This window comes from Monomorium pharaonis, chromosome 5, assembly GCF_013373865.1.
Source record: "Monomorium pharaonis isolate MP-MQ-018 chromosome 5, ASM1337386v2, whole genome shotgun sequence".
Classification (NCBI taxonomy): Eukaryota; Metazoa; Arthropoda; class Insecta; order Hymenoptera; family Formicidae; genus Monomorium; species Monomorium pharaonis.
Genome location: NC_050471.1, coordinates 9,348,382 through 9,364,127, shown reverse-complemented (window position 1 = coordinate 9,364,127; position 15,746 = coordinate 9,348,382). Strand labels below are relative to the sequence as shown.

At 39.3% G+C, this 15,746-nt stretch overlaps 1 protein-coding gene across 3 annotated transcripts in view; it reads left to right on the top strand.

Moving 5' to 3' along the window:
• The window catches only part of LOC105837648 (four and a half LIM domains protein 2), a 133,322-nt gene that overhangs the window by 61,527 nt on the left and 56,049 nt on the right, over positions 1-15,746 (top strand). Inside the window, exon 1 of one of the 3 annotated variants that reach the window (XM_012682590.3) lies at positions 2,722-3,122. The exons of 1 other annotated variant lie outside the window; for it this stretch is intronic. In XM_012682590.3, coding sequence (XP_012538044.2) covers positions 2,893-3,122 — 230 coding nt within the window. In that variant the 5' untranslated portion in view covers positions 2,722-2,892. Of the gene's footprint in view, positions 1-2,721; positions 3,123-14,620; positions 15,540-15,746 lie in introns of those variants that run through there. One more of the 3 variants, XM_012682592.3, reaches the window with a different exon arrangement.

Genomic DNA, 15,746 nt, shown 5'->3' with positions numbered 1-15,746 from the left:
TGTGCAATCTGTCGTTATCACTTCAAAAAAATTCTCCTAAGCTAAATGGTAACTTTAAGCTAAAGACAACAGTTTCTACTCGTTATTACTTGCATTAACTCAGATAATTTGACAAAAGTAACACTGTTGCTCTATCCAAATTAAAGATAAGGACAATACCCAGTCTAACAATCTAGATCAAATTATCTCTTATCCAGATAGTTATCTAGATATTTTTTATGTAGATAACGATGATTTTTTATGTAGATAACGCTTCTAATGGTAGGCGGACGTGCTCGCTTTACCGAAGGCTGCTATAATCGGTGCACGCACAGTACGTACGGCACGCAGCCGAGAGTTCACTTGAAACTGCGATTCATGGAAGGTCATTTCGATGCGCGCGCCGAGGAAACACGCGAATAAAGATAAACGCAGACGCGGGTAAATGTGGCCGTAATGCGAAACAGTCGCGAGTGCACGGGGATCCTCGAATAATCCGCGGGATGATTTACGACCGCGTGTAACAAACGCGCAATTTGTTCGAGAGCACTGTCAGGTTCTCACAACGTTTTCTTCCGTCGCTTTTCCGATGTGCGTATGTGTAGAGCAAATTATAATCATTTCACACACAAACCTTTTAACGGTTTCAAGCTGTCGTTCATGTCTCGTCGTTCACTTCTCCAAATTGCACCAATCGTTTACAGGTAAAAGCGTCGCACGCAATCTACTTCTCATTTTTTCTTACATTTACATATGTTTTATATATATTTCGCGCGTGTGCGTGTTTCCGCTTTTAATAATATAATAAATTCAAATATATGCGTGTAAAAGAAAATAACAAAAATTGAGACGGTTTGCCCGTTCACGCGACGTGCATTAGTGACGCATGGAGTACGCATGGTCGACGGTGTCCGCTTGCTGCAATCGAGAAGCAGCACGGAAGACGGTGACATAAAACGGACGTGCGCTATCCAGGACAATGGTCGTAATGAAAACCAACGTTCGAAGGTCGTAGTCGTGCCTTCCTCTGCGAGCAGACCGCGTCGCTTTGCCTCGCCTCGCAGGGGACGAGTCAGTCGAAACTCGTGCGTGGATGAGCGTGGAAGGCGATTTAGCATAATCGGTAGAACTCGCGATCGGGAAGAAAGATTCCGCGACGGTGATAGGGAACGTATTCTCGCGCGATTACCAAGCGCGACTGCCAAGATCGCTGTGCGATCTCGCGATCAGATAACAGAAAAAACGATTAGTTTATTGCGCATGAAATCAGCGTCGATATACAGAAGGACGTTAGTAAAAAAAAAAAAAATCGAATGCATTATCCGTGTTACGAAATCATTTAAAAAATCGAATATTACAACGCGGTGCTGAAATTTGATTAAAAAATGTTGTGTGGCTTGAAATAAAAATGTTGCACTGGGGTGACGCAAATTGTAACGATGATTACGTAGAGCGTGAAGCAGCTCGCTGTCACATGTCTTTTTTTCTTAATTAATTAATTAAATGCACGGTGATACACGTCGACTAATTAAATGCATACGTAGCAGAATTGCGTCATGTGATTTCCTTAATGGTAGTGTATAATAATGTGTATCGCACACATTGCAATGAGAGACGAAGAGAGAATAAAACATTTTAGGAAATTTATTATATCGTTTAAAATTCTGCACAATTGATAACGAAATTTTTTTTCTAACATATTTACTAATCCCGACATTTTATTAATTGGCGCATGATTAATTAATTCACAGATTATGAAGTCCCAGAAGCGATGAGTCGTAATATATAAATAAAAAAGACATTTTGGTATTTTAGCTGTGATTTCATCGATTTGTATCTTTATTTTATCTCAACTCACGTTTGAGGAAAACGTGACTCATTTCGATTGCGTCAAATCAATATGGAAATATTGAAACGTAATTTTATGTGTAATCAATTTGTATTGTTAAATAATGCAAAAATGTGCACTTTTCTCTTGACAAATGGACGCGTGGCCAATGTATTGCGTTAATGTCGTAAGAACATTTATTCAAAAGTTTTAGCAAAAATTTTCATGTGTTTTATGAAATGTTAAGTATAAGAAAAAGTATTAAAGAATTTTTGCGTATCAATCATAATAACAAGCATTTTTTCTGCGTAAGCTCTTTAGTTTCCAAAGTTAAAAACTATTTTAAAAAATAAGTTTCACACCAAAAAAAGTAACAAGAGAAATTGTACCAATCTTTTTAAAGAGCATTCTAAAATTTAAGAAACTTACTTATTTTTTAATTTATGTAATTTAGAAACAAAATTATCATAGAAACTAAATGACAAATTTTCTATCTTTTTTTCTTTAAAATGCATTTTTTACAGAAAAAACTTTACAATTTTTTTTTTTTTTTTTTTTTTTCACCAAAATATTTAACTTTTTATGGGATGCAAGAAAATCTCAAGTATGCTCAACTTTTGAGCGGTAATACGTATGATGCTTTATGCTTGTTACGTCAATTAGGAGTAAGTTCTGCAGTAGACTTTTTCATATCAAAAATTAAAGGCCCTTTTGGGGACTCGAGCTTCTCAGAAGAATAAAGTTTCCAAATCGATTTGCGAGGAAATGAATTTAACGGCGAAGACGAGCGCAGTCGATTCGTAATCGCGTTAACGTAACTCGATTTGTCAAGTCACATATATTGTCGGTAAAGTGTGTTTCAACCACAGGCAATCGCGCGTTTGGTTTGGTTTCAGTTTTATCCAATCGAAGGTCGAGGCAACGATGTCATCGCGCGCTCTCTCAGCCGTTTACCGCCTCGTCATTTCCTTCGTGTCGTTCCGTGGACGCAGTGTAACGTGCGTTTAGAAACGCCTCCTACCGAACTGTGCAAATTAAAGTCCCGCCGGCGGAGAGCAGTTCCTCCGCGGGATCGCCAAACGAACATGGTTTGGGACAATGGGCTCTCGGTGAAAGAGGTGACGGATATGAAGAAGAAAACGCCGCGGTTCCCCTCGCGCGAGCGGAACTTTGCGATGAGAAGACGCGGCCCTCGCAGATCCTCCTCTTTCATCGGAGGGGCATCGCCGATCGGCGCCCCTCCGATTGAGCCGCAGGACGCCGCGGAACCTGATCGTCGCACGTACGAGGATCCATGCACCAGCGATTGTAACGTGTAAGAATTCATTTTGTTTTACCCCGAGATGCGCACCTCACAGCCGCGCGACTTGTCGCTGCTCGACTTAATCTGTCGCATGAAAATGTGCATGCTAATGAAGGTACATTGAGATTTCGACGAGATACAAATACGAGAGAGAGAGAGAATTACACGTATAATTAAAAAAAATATATATTACTGCGGATTTATGTAGTTGATGTTGTTGATAATTATGTAGTTGATAAGATCAAGATAACGACTGGCATGACTGATTTAACATTTTAATTTTAATGTAAAATTACCCGAAGACCGATTTTTATAATTGATACACTGAGAAAAATGTGTAATATTTGCAACTATAATTGCAAAGTAGTAAAATAATTATAGGATCAGGAATATTATTTTTATAGTAATTATTACTTTAATATTGGTAATAATAACCATATGCTTATAGTGGATACCCATAACGATTACTTTGTGGTACAACTTGCTATACTCAAATCTCCATTTTGATTATGGCAATCATATCACAAGCTGCATAGACCAATATTATGATTATGAGAACTTTAATATAGCTTAAATAAACTAAAATTTATATTGTTAAATAACTATAAAAATTCAAAATGATTATAAATTATAGCGAATTATGTTACTGCAATTATTTTTTTATTTTTTTCTTTCGATGTATGTACATCTCAAACGCGAGTTTTTATCATATATACATATGTATATATGTCAAAAATATATTCTATACTTATGGCGAATTTGATTGGATTGCATCAGTGCGCACAACATTTTACAAAGAGAGAATTACTTTACAACCTGTCAAAGAAATTTTATAAGATAACGAATTAATGCTCATCCGCGCAGCGAAATTCTTCATTCAAATTGTATCACGTAATTAATTGATATTTTAAGGAAATGGTGTGTAAAAGGGTTGTTGAACCTTAATGGAACGGACCCGAAAGTTATCAAGAAGTTCATGCGAAATAGAGTAACCTGGGCAGTGCAATGTACCCAGAGGTAAATCCGGCCCTCGCGAATTATACGATCGACAAGAGGCGAAAACGCGCAACAAATTATCTACGTCGCGTAACAATTTGCCCGGGCCGGTTGACGGGCGACGACAACAACGACAGCGACCGTCGGGATGAGTTATCGTCGTGAAAAAAAAAAAAGAAACGAGATATCGTTCGCGCGCATAAAGGCCGGCGGCCGTCCTTTCGTTGATTTAATGAGGTCATTAACGAAACATCCTCGTTATGTACGCTCGGACGTCGCGTCGTGCCGGCAGCGAAACCCAGGAGGGACAGTAACCTGTCCGCTTTTCACGGTTCATAAGTTGGCGCGGTGATTTATCGGCGGCGGGCAGTAGCGGAAGATGAGCTTCCTCAGACTGTTCCTTTGCGTACGCGCTCGTCGGAATCATAGTACGATTACCAGTCGGGCGACTAATCCGTCCACAAGTCCATGATTGCGGGTCTGTATGAGCGATCATAAATTCACACGTGATCATCGCGCGTGTCATCGTTAGGACGACGTCGCGAAGGGCCGCTTTGATCAGCTGAGCGTGCATCACTCGTGGGCGGACGTGATAGCCAAGATATCGACGCGATGTAGTAATTGATGAGCTAAATCACGAACTCGCGAGCTTTCAATAAATAATGGGAAATACGAACGAGCGACGAGAGATACTGCTAGCGTCGAGTTGGTTTGTCCGTTCCGAATTATTTTGTTTAAATAATAAATGGTAATAAACGCGTGCTGAGAGTACGATTCGTCGAAATGCTTTAAATCACTGCTGATTTATCTTTTTGATGATTTAATATTTAGGTTGCCAATGTAAAGAAAACATCTATGCGAAGAAGATATTTTAAATTAACTAAAAACATTTTTTATGAAAAAAACAATAAAATAAATGAAAGAAAATAATAATGTGATTGATGACGTAAATAAGAATGTATTTGTGTATTATTGTAAGAAGACATGCAATATATGAACGATAATATTTTGTTTTGTATTCTTCTTCAGGAACTTTATGTTTTATAAAATGTGAAAATTAAATGTTGTTACGGATATTCTTATAATTTATTGAAGGTTTTATATCTTTGGAAACCAGAGGTCGAGGAAAAATCCGAGGATACACTAGTATTACAAACAAATCACATATTCAATGAGCTTACATCGAAGTTACTCGTCGCGACTAAAGAAGCCTCTCAATATTTTTTCCAGGTTCGTTATTTAAGAAATGTAATCTCTTAAAATCCGATTAAAATGTATCTTCTCATGTTTCTTCCGTAATTATCCTACACGTTAATGATGTGGCGTCTGACGCAATGTCTCTAAATCTTCTCTCACGACAGGCACCGAAATGTCTTGAACTGGCCTGCCCCGAGCTCCGCGTATATATAATCTTACGTTAAACCTCTCGGGCATACGTATTTGCGTAATAGCGATCGCACGGACGTCGGCTTATTAGTGGTCACATTTCGAAAGCGTTCGTAAGCGATCTTCCACGATGCAGGGCGCCATGATAAGGTGCGCCTGCGGGATCAATACATAGTCGATAACGAGATCGATCGATGGCCTTATAAGACTTCGTACCTTTAGACTGCGTCGCTTTAAATCGACGAACATGCATAATTCTCATTAAAGTTGCGCAACGCGTATATATAATGTTCCGTTCTATGGTCGAGAATCAAGCATCGAGTACAAGTACGCGCGACCATGAGAACTTTGAGATTCAACATATAATCAGATAACTTATGAAATATGTACAGGGTGTCGGGTAAGATTGGGGCCAAACTTTTACAAGAGTATTAATAATTATTATATAAATCTTTTTTATCTACACAATCTCACATTAACGTGTTCCATCAAGTAAGATGATATCAAATAATGTCTTATTAATATTGGAAACATTATTAACACATAATTTGACGTCATCTTTACTGACGATTGTTTTATTGAAATTTCTCCAAACATTCTATATATGTAAAATAAAATGACTATGTGTATTAGATAGTGCATTACAATATTTATCTTAAACTGCATATAAAAAGAATGTGAAATATATAAAAAATATCTGATAATTGATTTTTTCTAAATTAAAGATAAATTAAAGATAATGGACAATGTAATTATATTTAATAATTTATAACTTCCGTATTTTCTGTACACTCTTTTTTACATACTTATATATCTGTTAAACTGATCTTAAATAGATTTACGCAATTTTAACGACACAAAAAACGCATTGTAAAAATTACAAACATCTTTCTGAAGTCATGAGCAAGAATAATAGAGAATTATATCATTACATAACACAGCGCGGTCGCGCTAAATAGAGCGGTTAATTAGTAATTAAGTCGCTATTTGAAAGGAGGAGGGCCAACTTCAACAAAGTCACACGCGCCACATGTTCCAAGTCTTACTCGAAAAGCCGTTCACTCACTACACACGCGCGATGTCAAAATCACGGAAGATAAATCTTTGCGCGTTCGTGAACCAGAATAAATTATGGACTCATTGCCAAGGTGATCTGTCCGACAAGTCCGGTTCTCGGTAGATCGCGGCTCGATCCTCGACTATGTCGAAGCTCATCATTCTCATTTAGGTACCATCTAGAAAGATAACAAACAGTCGAATCATGGAAAATTTTCAGGTCAATTTCGAATCATGCAAAAATAGCGTTTGCGAAATTTTAGTGACCTAAATCAAGCGAATGGTAACTGGAAATACTATGCTGATAGCTTAAATTTGTAGTCATTACAAATAAATCTTAAGATGATACATCATTTAAGTGAAATTTATTTTATGTTTTCTAAAATGTGCATACTTGTGAAAATATATAATTAGCAAGCTGATGTAATTCTTGTAACACAATTGTATGTAGGTTCCGAACAGCCTGTATATTTCACATAGTTTTTTCTAAACCTAAATAATAATTCATTATTAACTACTAAATCATAATTAACTATAAGCAATATAAAAATAAACAAGTAAAAAAGCACCATTACACTTTCAAGATAATTGCAAAAACATAAAATAAGATTTATATACAGAAAGAAAACGTAATCGCGCTTCTATTCGAGAAACAAAGATCGATTATCGTACTTTAGTTGTTAGTGCTGCTGCTAATCATTGCTAGTGCTACTGGGATTACTAGGCAAGTCATGTTGTCTCGTAAATCTTGGCCAAGGCGTGCGTCAATTTAAAAAAGATACGTTGCGTTTATGTTCCATCTCGAAAGTCAGTCAGTGAGTGAGTGAGTAAGAGAGAGAGAGAGAGAGAGAGAGAGAGAGAGAGAGAGAGAGAGAGAGAGAGAGAGAGAGAGAGAGAAAGAGGGTGAAAGAAAAGGAGGAGGAGGAGGAAAAGAAGGAGAATATCTTTGTTGGCTGAAAAGACGAGTCTGCCAAAATCTTGTCACGGACTTGTACGACGGAACTACGCAGCTACGCCACCGCATCGAGTTTGGCGGGATAGCTAATGCGCTCGCACCGGGTTACTCATCATAATTCCCTTACGTAAATCGGAACGAATTAAATCTTCCCGGGCATCTTCCCGACGAATGACGCAAATTTTTGCATACGCAATCCGCCGTCATTCATTACGGCGGAACATGATCAATATGACATTTCTCCGAAAGACCACAATTTAATATAACTTACTTAACTTCCGCGTACTCGAAATTCGGCTAATTTTTTAAGCGATACGACTAAAATTAAGTGTCATTTGTGTATAATTATTTTTAAGATGTATGTATTTATAAAAATATACATTTTACACAGTTTGATAACTTGTTAAATTTAACATGTATCGCATAATATTTTGCGAACATAACATATATTCCAGAATGTTTATGTTATTATTAATTTGTCACAACTGAAGACTTCATAAAGTTTCGTAGCGATCATAATCTTATTAACATTCACATCAGAGATTATTTTTAAAGCGAATAATGAGACAATTTCGATGCCCGCTGCCGGTCTATGAATTTATTGTGAAGCGTATAATTACGTGCGCGCGCACGTTTATTAACCAGCAATGTGCCAATTAAATTTTCTGGGGATCTCTCGTGTTAGCGCGACGACCAACTTTCACGAATTTCTTCGTGTCGCGTCTTACGTTCTAAACAACTTGCAGTATCACGATTGCCAATAATTTCATCGTAGCGAAACGCAGAGACAAACTGGTCAATACGGTCTACCCGAGAAAACCCCCGCTGGGATAAGGATTGCGAAAAAGAAAGAAAGAAAGAAAGTCATTATATTAAGTCACGAGAATTGCTCTAAAAAAAGAAACCAACCTAATGAAGAACGGCACGAATAGAAATAAATTATGTTATTTACGAATTTATATTTTGTAGACTAGTTCGAAATCATATCTTTGAAGCCATATATTTAATTGCAATATTCACTATTTTTAAATATGAAGAATATTTATATTAAATTTATATATCCGGCGTACTCTCTTTATATAGAGGAAGAAGAACAAAAAGAAGAAGAGACGTATAAATTAGCACATCTTGATTTAACATCAATTTCCATTCAACAGACGTTGCTTTATAGTTTCTATATATATTTGCTATTGATACAGCGACAACATGTACATTTGAAGAAAGAAAGCACGCAGAAATTTAATTTTACTTAATCTTATCTTAATCCCTGCGCAATCTTTTCTCTTCTTGCGAAACATGTCTGCCAGACAAGAGACCGTATACAAATTTTCCTTTGTAGTAATTTCTTAACCAGTCTACCTTTGGCAAGGCATGACGATGCGTGTTTCTTCGCCGAGAGCGCGTCAGGACTTTTACGCGCTGTTTAAAGATAATAAAATCCTTTACGATTAAAGTGGCGGCGACGACGAGAGGCGCGCATCGCGATCTTTCTCCGACGTGTAAAACGATCTGCGGCGAGTTAGCAAAACGACGGTAATTAAAGTTACCGGGAGCGTTAAAGCGATCGGACACTGGCTCGGAATCGTGCAAATAACAGTGAACATCAGGATGATTTTATAGTTTCGACGGTCATAGCTCTTGCTGCTTTCTACCATAAAATAGTCGCTCAATTTTTTCCTGCGAATACGAAATATCTGCGAAATATTCTTCTGGAATAAGGAGAAGTAATAATGAAGTGAAATATTAAAAATTGCAATATACTTTGCATACGCGGAGCGGCACAGAAATCGCATGTTTCGCACGTAAGTAGAGTGAGGCACTTTAAATATACGTCCGGTACACCTCTAAGAAAACTATCTATTTGCGAGCATCTAAATAATAGCTCGAAAGCGATTTTACTGTTATCCGTTCGCGATATGTCAGCACAACACGAAATTTCGTGTCGTTGGACACGCTGGACGTTCGCGTTGGGTCTGGCGAGCCCGCGAATCGCGCACGAACGCTCTTCTTAACGAGGGAAGCGAAATGCTACAGTGTCATTTTACATGGCAACTTAAATGCTCGACACTGGTTGGATCGGGACTTAAACGTCGGTCTTGCAACGTAATTCCTGTTAAAACACGAGTCACCCGTATTATCTTCCTTTGCATTCGCTTTTTTTATAATAAACAGTGAATTAACAATTTTAATTATATATAATATTTGCGATTGAACAGATATTATGTGATTGACACAAATATCCCAAAATTATGTAGAAGAAAGAAAAAAGGCAGAAACAGAAAGAAATATAAGAGGAGATAAATTTGTGCAGTTCCGTCAAATCAATACGATAACTAGATTTAATTTTACTAAGAGATTAATTAACAATAAATTTACAAATCAATATTTTCTGTACAATAGACACGATTACTTTTTACATAGCAATCGGAAGGAAAACAAACTGAAACGTCTTCTTCAAACTCTTTCAATTTATCCATTGCATTATGCATTCACGGAGTGAATTTTGCTGAGTTATCGAAGACAGATCGGAGGAGAATCGGACGCGTTCTTGGGATTACGTGAGGACGGACGCATAATGCAACAGTTGCATCGTCATCCCGTGAGATTTCCTTCTGCCTGACGCGCCGTCGCATCAGGCAGACGAGCGTCTCATTTGCGCCAAATGTCCCGGAGTCCGTGCTCGCCTGATCGAGGCTCGCGGGCTACCCTGCGGCTCGCCCCGAGCACAAGGTGGGAGCTTTGGCCGAGCTTTCCCGTCCCACGGAGCGACGGAGATGCGATCGTAGTCGCGCTTGCGCCATCGCGACGGCACGCCGTTCCGCGCGGTCACCCGGTATTAACTATAGGTACACACCTACCGACGTCGCCGTCGTCGAACCGCATGGCGCCAGTTTGAAGCACGCTCCTCTTGCGGATGCACTCTTACGTGACGCGCGCGTGGCATAGTTTCGCGTCTCTTCGTCTTATGATTATTATCGTCCGGGGCTGAACGTCAACGTTTTCCCAGGCTCGATATCGTAAAGTAACCTCTATCGGCGATTCCGGGAAAAGATGGCAGTGACGTTGAGAAAAGTTTGATTTTTCCGTCCGCGTCGGGAGACGCACAGTGTGCAGCTAGCTGGAAAAAACTTAATTACAGAGCGTATATATTGTACACGGTATAATTATATATTGAAAGACGTGTGAGCTAATGTACGTGTGCGCGCGCGCGCGCGTCTCGACGAGGTCGACTCGAATCATGATACGACTCGGGATGATTCTAGTGTCGGGTACGTTCGTCAATTGGAACGATTGAGTATTTTTTAATTACTCGACATTTATTTCGAGTAATATATAAACAGAGGACGTAGCGACTGCACTCGAAGCAAACGTGCTCGACGAGAGAAATATTTTTCCTAGCTCGTACTCTGGATGCAGGATACATATTTTTTCATTAAGCTTTATTTACGGGGTCGTAAAGTAAAACAGCGTCATTTGTCTTATGATTATCTCGATCACTCGGTCAGTTCCTTCTATATTTGTAGCGCCACAAAGCAGTGGTGGTGAGGAAAGACGCGCTTAGTCAGTCACCGCGACCACTTTCTCTCCCGTTTCATCTTACGGGGAACACCCGAGATATTTCGTGCGGAACGCTGCGAGAAGCTGCGTTTTAACGTGCGTTATTGCGTCTATTTCCACCGAGGACTATTACTGGCGTTTATATATAGCGTGCATTTATCTAATTAATAGCTATTAGCCGCGCGGCCTCCGATCCTCGGTCGACTTGTCGGCGGCGATGTTGTGCTAGTCGAAAGCTTCCGGGCGCCTTCTTCCGCGTGACACCAGCTGTCAGTAGCTCAACCGAGCGATTTACATACCGCTGCCCGGAGCGCGCGCGATCTACGAACCACCGATCCACGAAAAATAGACCTCAAAAGTGTGTCTTCGTAGAGCACAATGGAACCGTCGTGTCCGCTCCTGCCGAGAACCGCTCCTTCTTTTTTTTATCCGTCTTAAAGCGTTTTATTTATTGCAACTCTACATTTTTCCCGCGTAGTTAAGTCAATTTCATAGGCAAGCTTAATTTTTATTCAATGGAGAAGTGGCTCGTATCTACAAATTTAAAATAAATTAAGGTTAACAAAGACGAGTAAAAAAGGTGTAATTTTTTGAAAAATTAAATTTATTTCCATTAATTACATAAATGAACCGAAAATTTGGCATGTTAGATAAAACATATAAGGTAAAAATATAATGTAAAATATAAAATGTATGAGATTTAAATTATTGCTTCGCAGAGTTGTAGTCAAAGTCTTTATGTAATATTCATTTACGAGAAATGAAAGCTGCAGCTCTTTTTTTTTCTCGGGATGCTTTCCGGGTTGCTTTTGGGTAGCGGTGCTGCATTTCGCGGATGATTATAATAACGATTATTGTCCCCGCACGTGTGTCAAGATGCGTCGGGAGTCCTAGTTTTAGCTTTTCCTCTTGGCAGAGCGAATCTGTGACTGACTAACGGCCACCCTTTCCACCGCGATGATTCACCTGCGGGCGAAATAGCTGTTTTCCAGGTAAAGACGTTTCCGCGATGGAAAAGCGTACGTGCCCTATTAAATAAACGTCATTGCTCTCGATTATAGTAATCCATTAATTCGGCCGGTGCGTGCCGCGTAGAGTTACCGCCTCCTCTCACTTACGTCAATCCCTTTTATACAGCTTTCATCGACAGCTCCGGCCGGGATGTTTTATTCCGCGCGTGCAGCAGAATTGGGCAAAAATAGCAATTCGAGCTTAATGCACTTCCGCGAAACACGTGAAAAATGTCAACATCAAAGAGCCCGCATTCTTTTGGTCGCGTTCCTACGATCGAATCGTCGGAATATCACGTGCGATCGCCACTTTAATCGTGCAAATTCTTTTGTATAAATCTTTAGAGAGTGACTCAACTCTTTTTCGCTTAATTTCGAGAAATGAGTGAATGTTAAAAGAATGTATATTTAAATTCCACAATATAACTTTGATCCAAAACTTTTCTCAAGCGTTTTACATATCAAATATTGAAATATTGAAACCAACATTTTTTATAAAAAAAAATTGAAAGATGTAAGATTCAGTGATGCGTAGAATATTTATCTATTATTTTTTTATTGAATTGGAATTGAAAGATTATGATTTACACTGAGTTTAGCATAAAATCTAGCTAAAAGAGTTATCGATGTATATCGGTATGTTTTCGCTGCCGAAATTGTATTATTAGAGTCTAAAACTTTAGCGTTGCTCTTTTAGACGAATCAAAGTCGGACGATACGACAAGCCAACCGCGTTCTGCTATCTACCCTGTCAGATTTATCAGGATAATCTGCCAGTCGGACAGCGTACGGCACTTCGATATTATTCGCTTACATGCGACCGTAAACGCATTCCTTAAAACCCGCCTTGGCAAGTCAATCGCGCGTATCGATCGAAAGATTAGCTTCACGAGCTGACGCTTGTGTGTTTTTTTTTTTTAATTGCTCGAACTCATCTGACATTAATGTTTTTTTTATACGTAACTGGATAATTACATACATTTGATGGGTAATAGAATATCATTTATCTAAAAATATTTTGAGAGTAAATTTTTAAAGCAGAAATGAATGTTAGACAAATCAATTCTTATCAGTGTAATTGTTTTAAAGAATATTAATTCTGTAATAATAAAATTAATACTTTAAAAGTGCATTAAATAACAAAATCAAATAGAAATTATTTTAAGATTGCATTTAACACTAGAACAATTGATATTAATGTACACCAATTTCTACTATTTCTTTGTTTTTATTTCCAACTTTTTTACATAGGTACTTGTCATTACTTTTAATATCTTTAATATATAAATAATTAATTTGACAATGGAAACATCGATAAAAATCATCTTAATAATTTTTATAATTTAATGTAGAAATCTGAAACCCATCATTTTGACAGATTTTGTTATTTAGTGTTAAAATTTATTTACAAAAATATAAATATGAACAAAAATTAAAAAATCAGATTTTTTAATTATATTTTATACTATTGTTACCTTCATGCACGTGATTCAATGCACCAGATCGGTTTATCAAAAATGCATGTTTTAGTAATAAAAAGGCGGAGAGAGAGAGAGAGAGAGAGATTGAAAAAGTGAAACCGATCAAACGAGGGTGCCCTCGAAACGTCAAATAAACGACTTATTAACTTGGCCAGCAGTCAGTCTTATGATATTCGATTTCTTTGATGTCGAAGGGAGAGGGGAAAGCGGGGGGAATTCGATCTCTGCTCCTCCGGATCCTTTTTCGCGCGTTCGTGCGGGACGAGGGGCCGACGATCTTTCCTCACTATAAATAACCGGATGACTGGGAATCGCGGCGATTTCCGCAATGAAAATAAATTCAACGATATGTACGCACCCGCGTTTCGCTCGTCCGCCGTGCATCCACGGGACGACGACGCCAACGTGCGCGGCGCATAGTGGCGCGCTGCAATTATTTTCGCGAAGACAGTCGGGGCACCCATTCGCCGCCGATCGTAAAATAAACCGCGAATATCGATTTGCCTAAATTATAAACTACGGTCACGAGAACTATGACGCCGACGCGATGTTTGCGTTATGATGATCCGCGCGTCTCGTTTACCACGGAGATATAAACCAGATTATCTCGCGCGGAGCACATACATAGGTGTGCTCGACTTACTCGAGTATTCCCGGTTCACGATGTATTCTGCATCCAGATAATGCGGTTACACTTTTCGCGTTTGCACTCTTCATTGCACTTTCACAATTTGAAATGTTTGCATGTGCAATAGCCAATTATTGTTAGTGCTTAATTTTTCTGTAATCTTTAATATTCGATTTTTAATCCAAAAATATTTTTTAGAAGAAAATGTTTCTCCATATCTTATATTTATCATTTAAAATATAAAAGACGCATTTTTTTATTTATCTTACGTAACATTTTTAAAGACAAAATAAAATGGAAAGTTTTACTCATTATAGTTTTCAACGGACTATTGCTTTTAAAAAATTAAAAGCAGGTTACAACTGTAAAACTAGAAATAATAAATCTCACGAGATACGAATGCATCTCTTATAGGACATATTGCCAAGTGCAGTTTATTAATGGACAAATTCTTCCATCCTCAGCTGTAAGCTCGTTTTCTTCAATCGATTACGTGATCATCACAATTTCACATAACGGATCTATTTTAATACCAAATCTTAATTAAAACGTGGACTAAGAATAATCGTATCGCCTTTCCGAAAATCAACTCGAAGCAACATTCTTCGTGCTATCGTAAACTATTTTGTTTATTTCGGGGATAATACACGCTGATTAACCGAGACAAATAAATCCGTTTTTAATGAATAAGTATCGTTGAAGACGATGACGAAAATGAAAGCGACAAAGGAGGAAATCCAGGAACCATGACGCCGATTGTCAAGTCGGCATCCTGAACGAGCGACTGCAGAGGCGTCACACGACGCCGACCTTGCTTTCGAGACCGAACTCGGGCCCGACGAGGATGAGCCCAAAGGGGCCCGCGAGTCAGGAAGGCCCGAAGATGGAAGTGCGGGTGTCGTGCGTGCCGACGCCTGGCGCCGAGCCGCAGGGCGTCCGCGTCCGCATACCGGAGCCGAAGAAACGGCCCATGAGCCCGCCCATTCTCGAGACCGCTGCGATGCGCACCAGGTGCCCGTCCGTTCCGGAAAAGGACTTCTACCGGAAGACCTCGTCCCTGGAACGGCGGGACCGTTACCCAACTCTGTCCGGCGCGGAGATCAAGCGGGGCCTAATTCCTAGTTCCGCGGAACCGCTGCAGACACGCAGGCGGAACCCGATGCTGGACCGGAAGAACCGATACCCGACCATCACCGGCGCGGAACTCCGACGGAGCATGGCGATCGGCAAGTGTCCCCTCGAGGACGGTCTGGATCTCAGCCTGGCACCGTGGCCTGGCATGAAGTGGGCCTGCGTCCGGGTGCTGCATCTCTACTGCAAGGTGTTCGACCAGTTCGAGCTGTTTGAGCTGATCGTTAGGTAATTGCATGTGGTGCGGTTGATGATACGCCTGATTTGATAAATGTACTCGTAGGAGTAAAAATGAGTGTACAGCTGTGAAATCTAGATCGTGTTATTAATACATTCAAGAGACTTTCTACATCTTGTCCATAACGTGTTGAAGTTTAGATTTGTCGTATTTAAAGCGATTGTCGAAATATATCGCGCATTGTAAATTTTGACTTT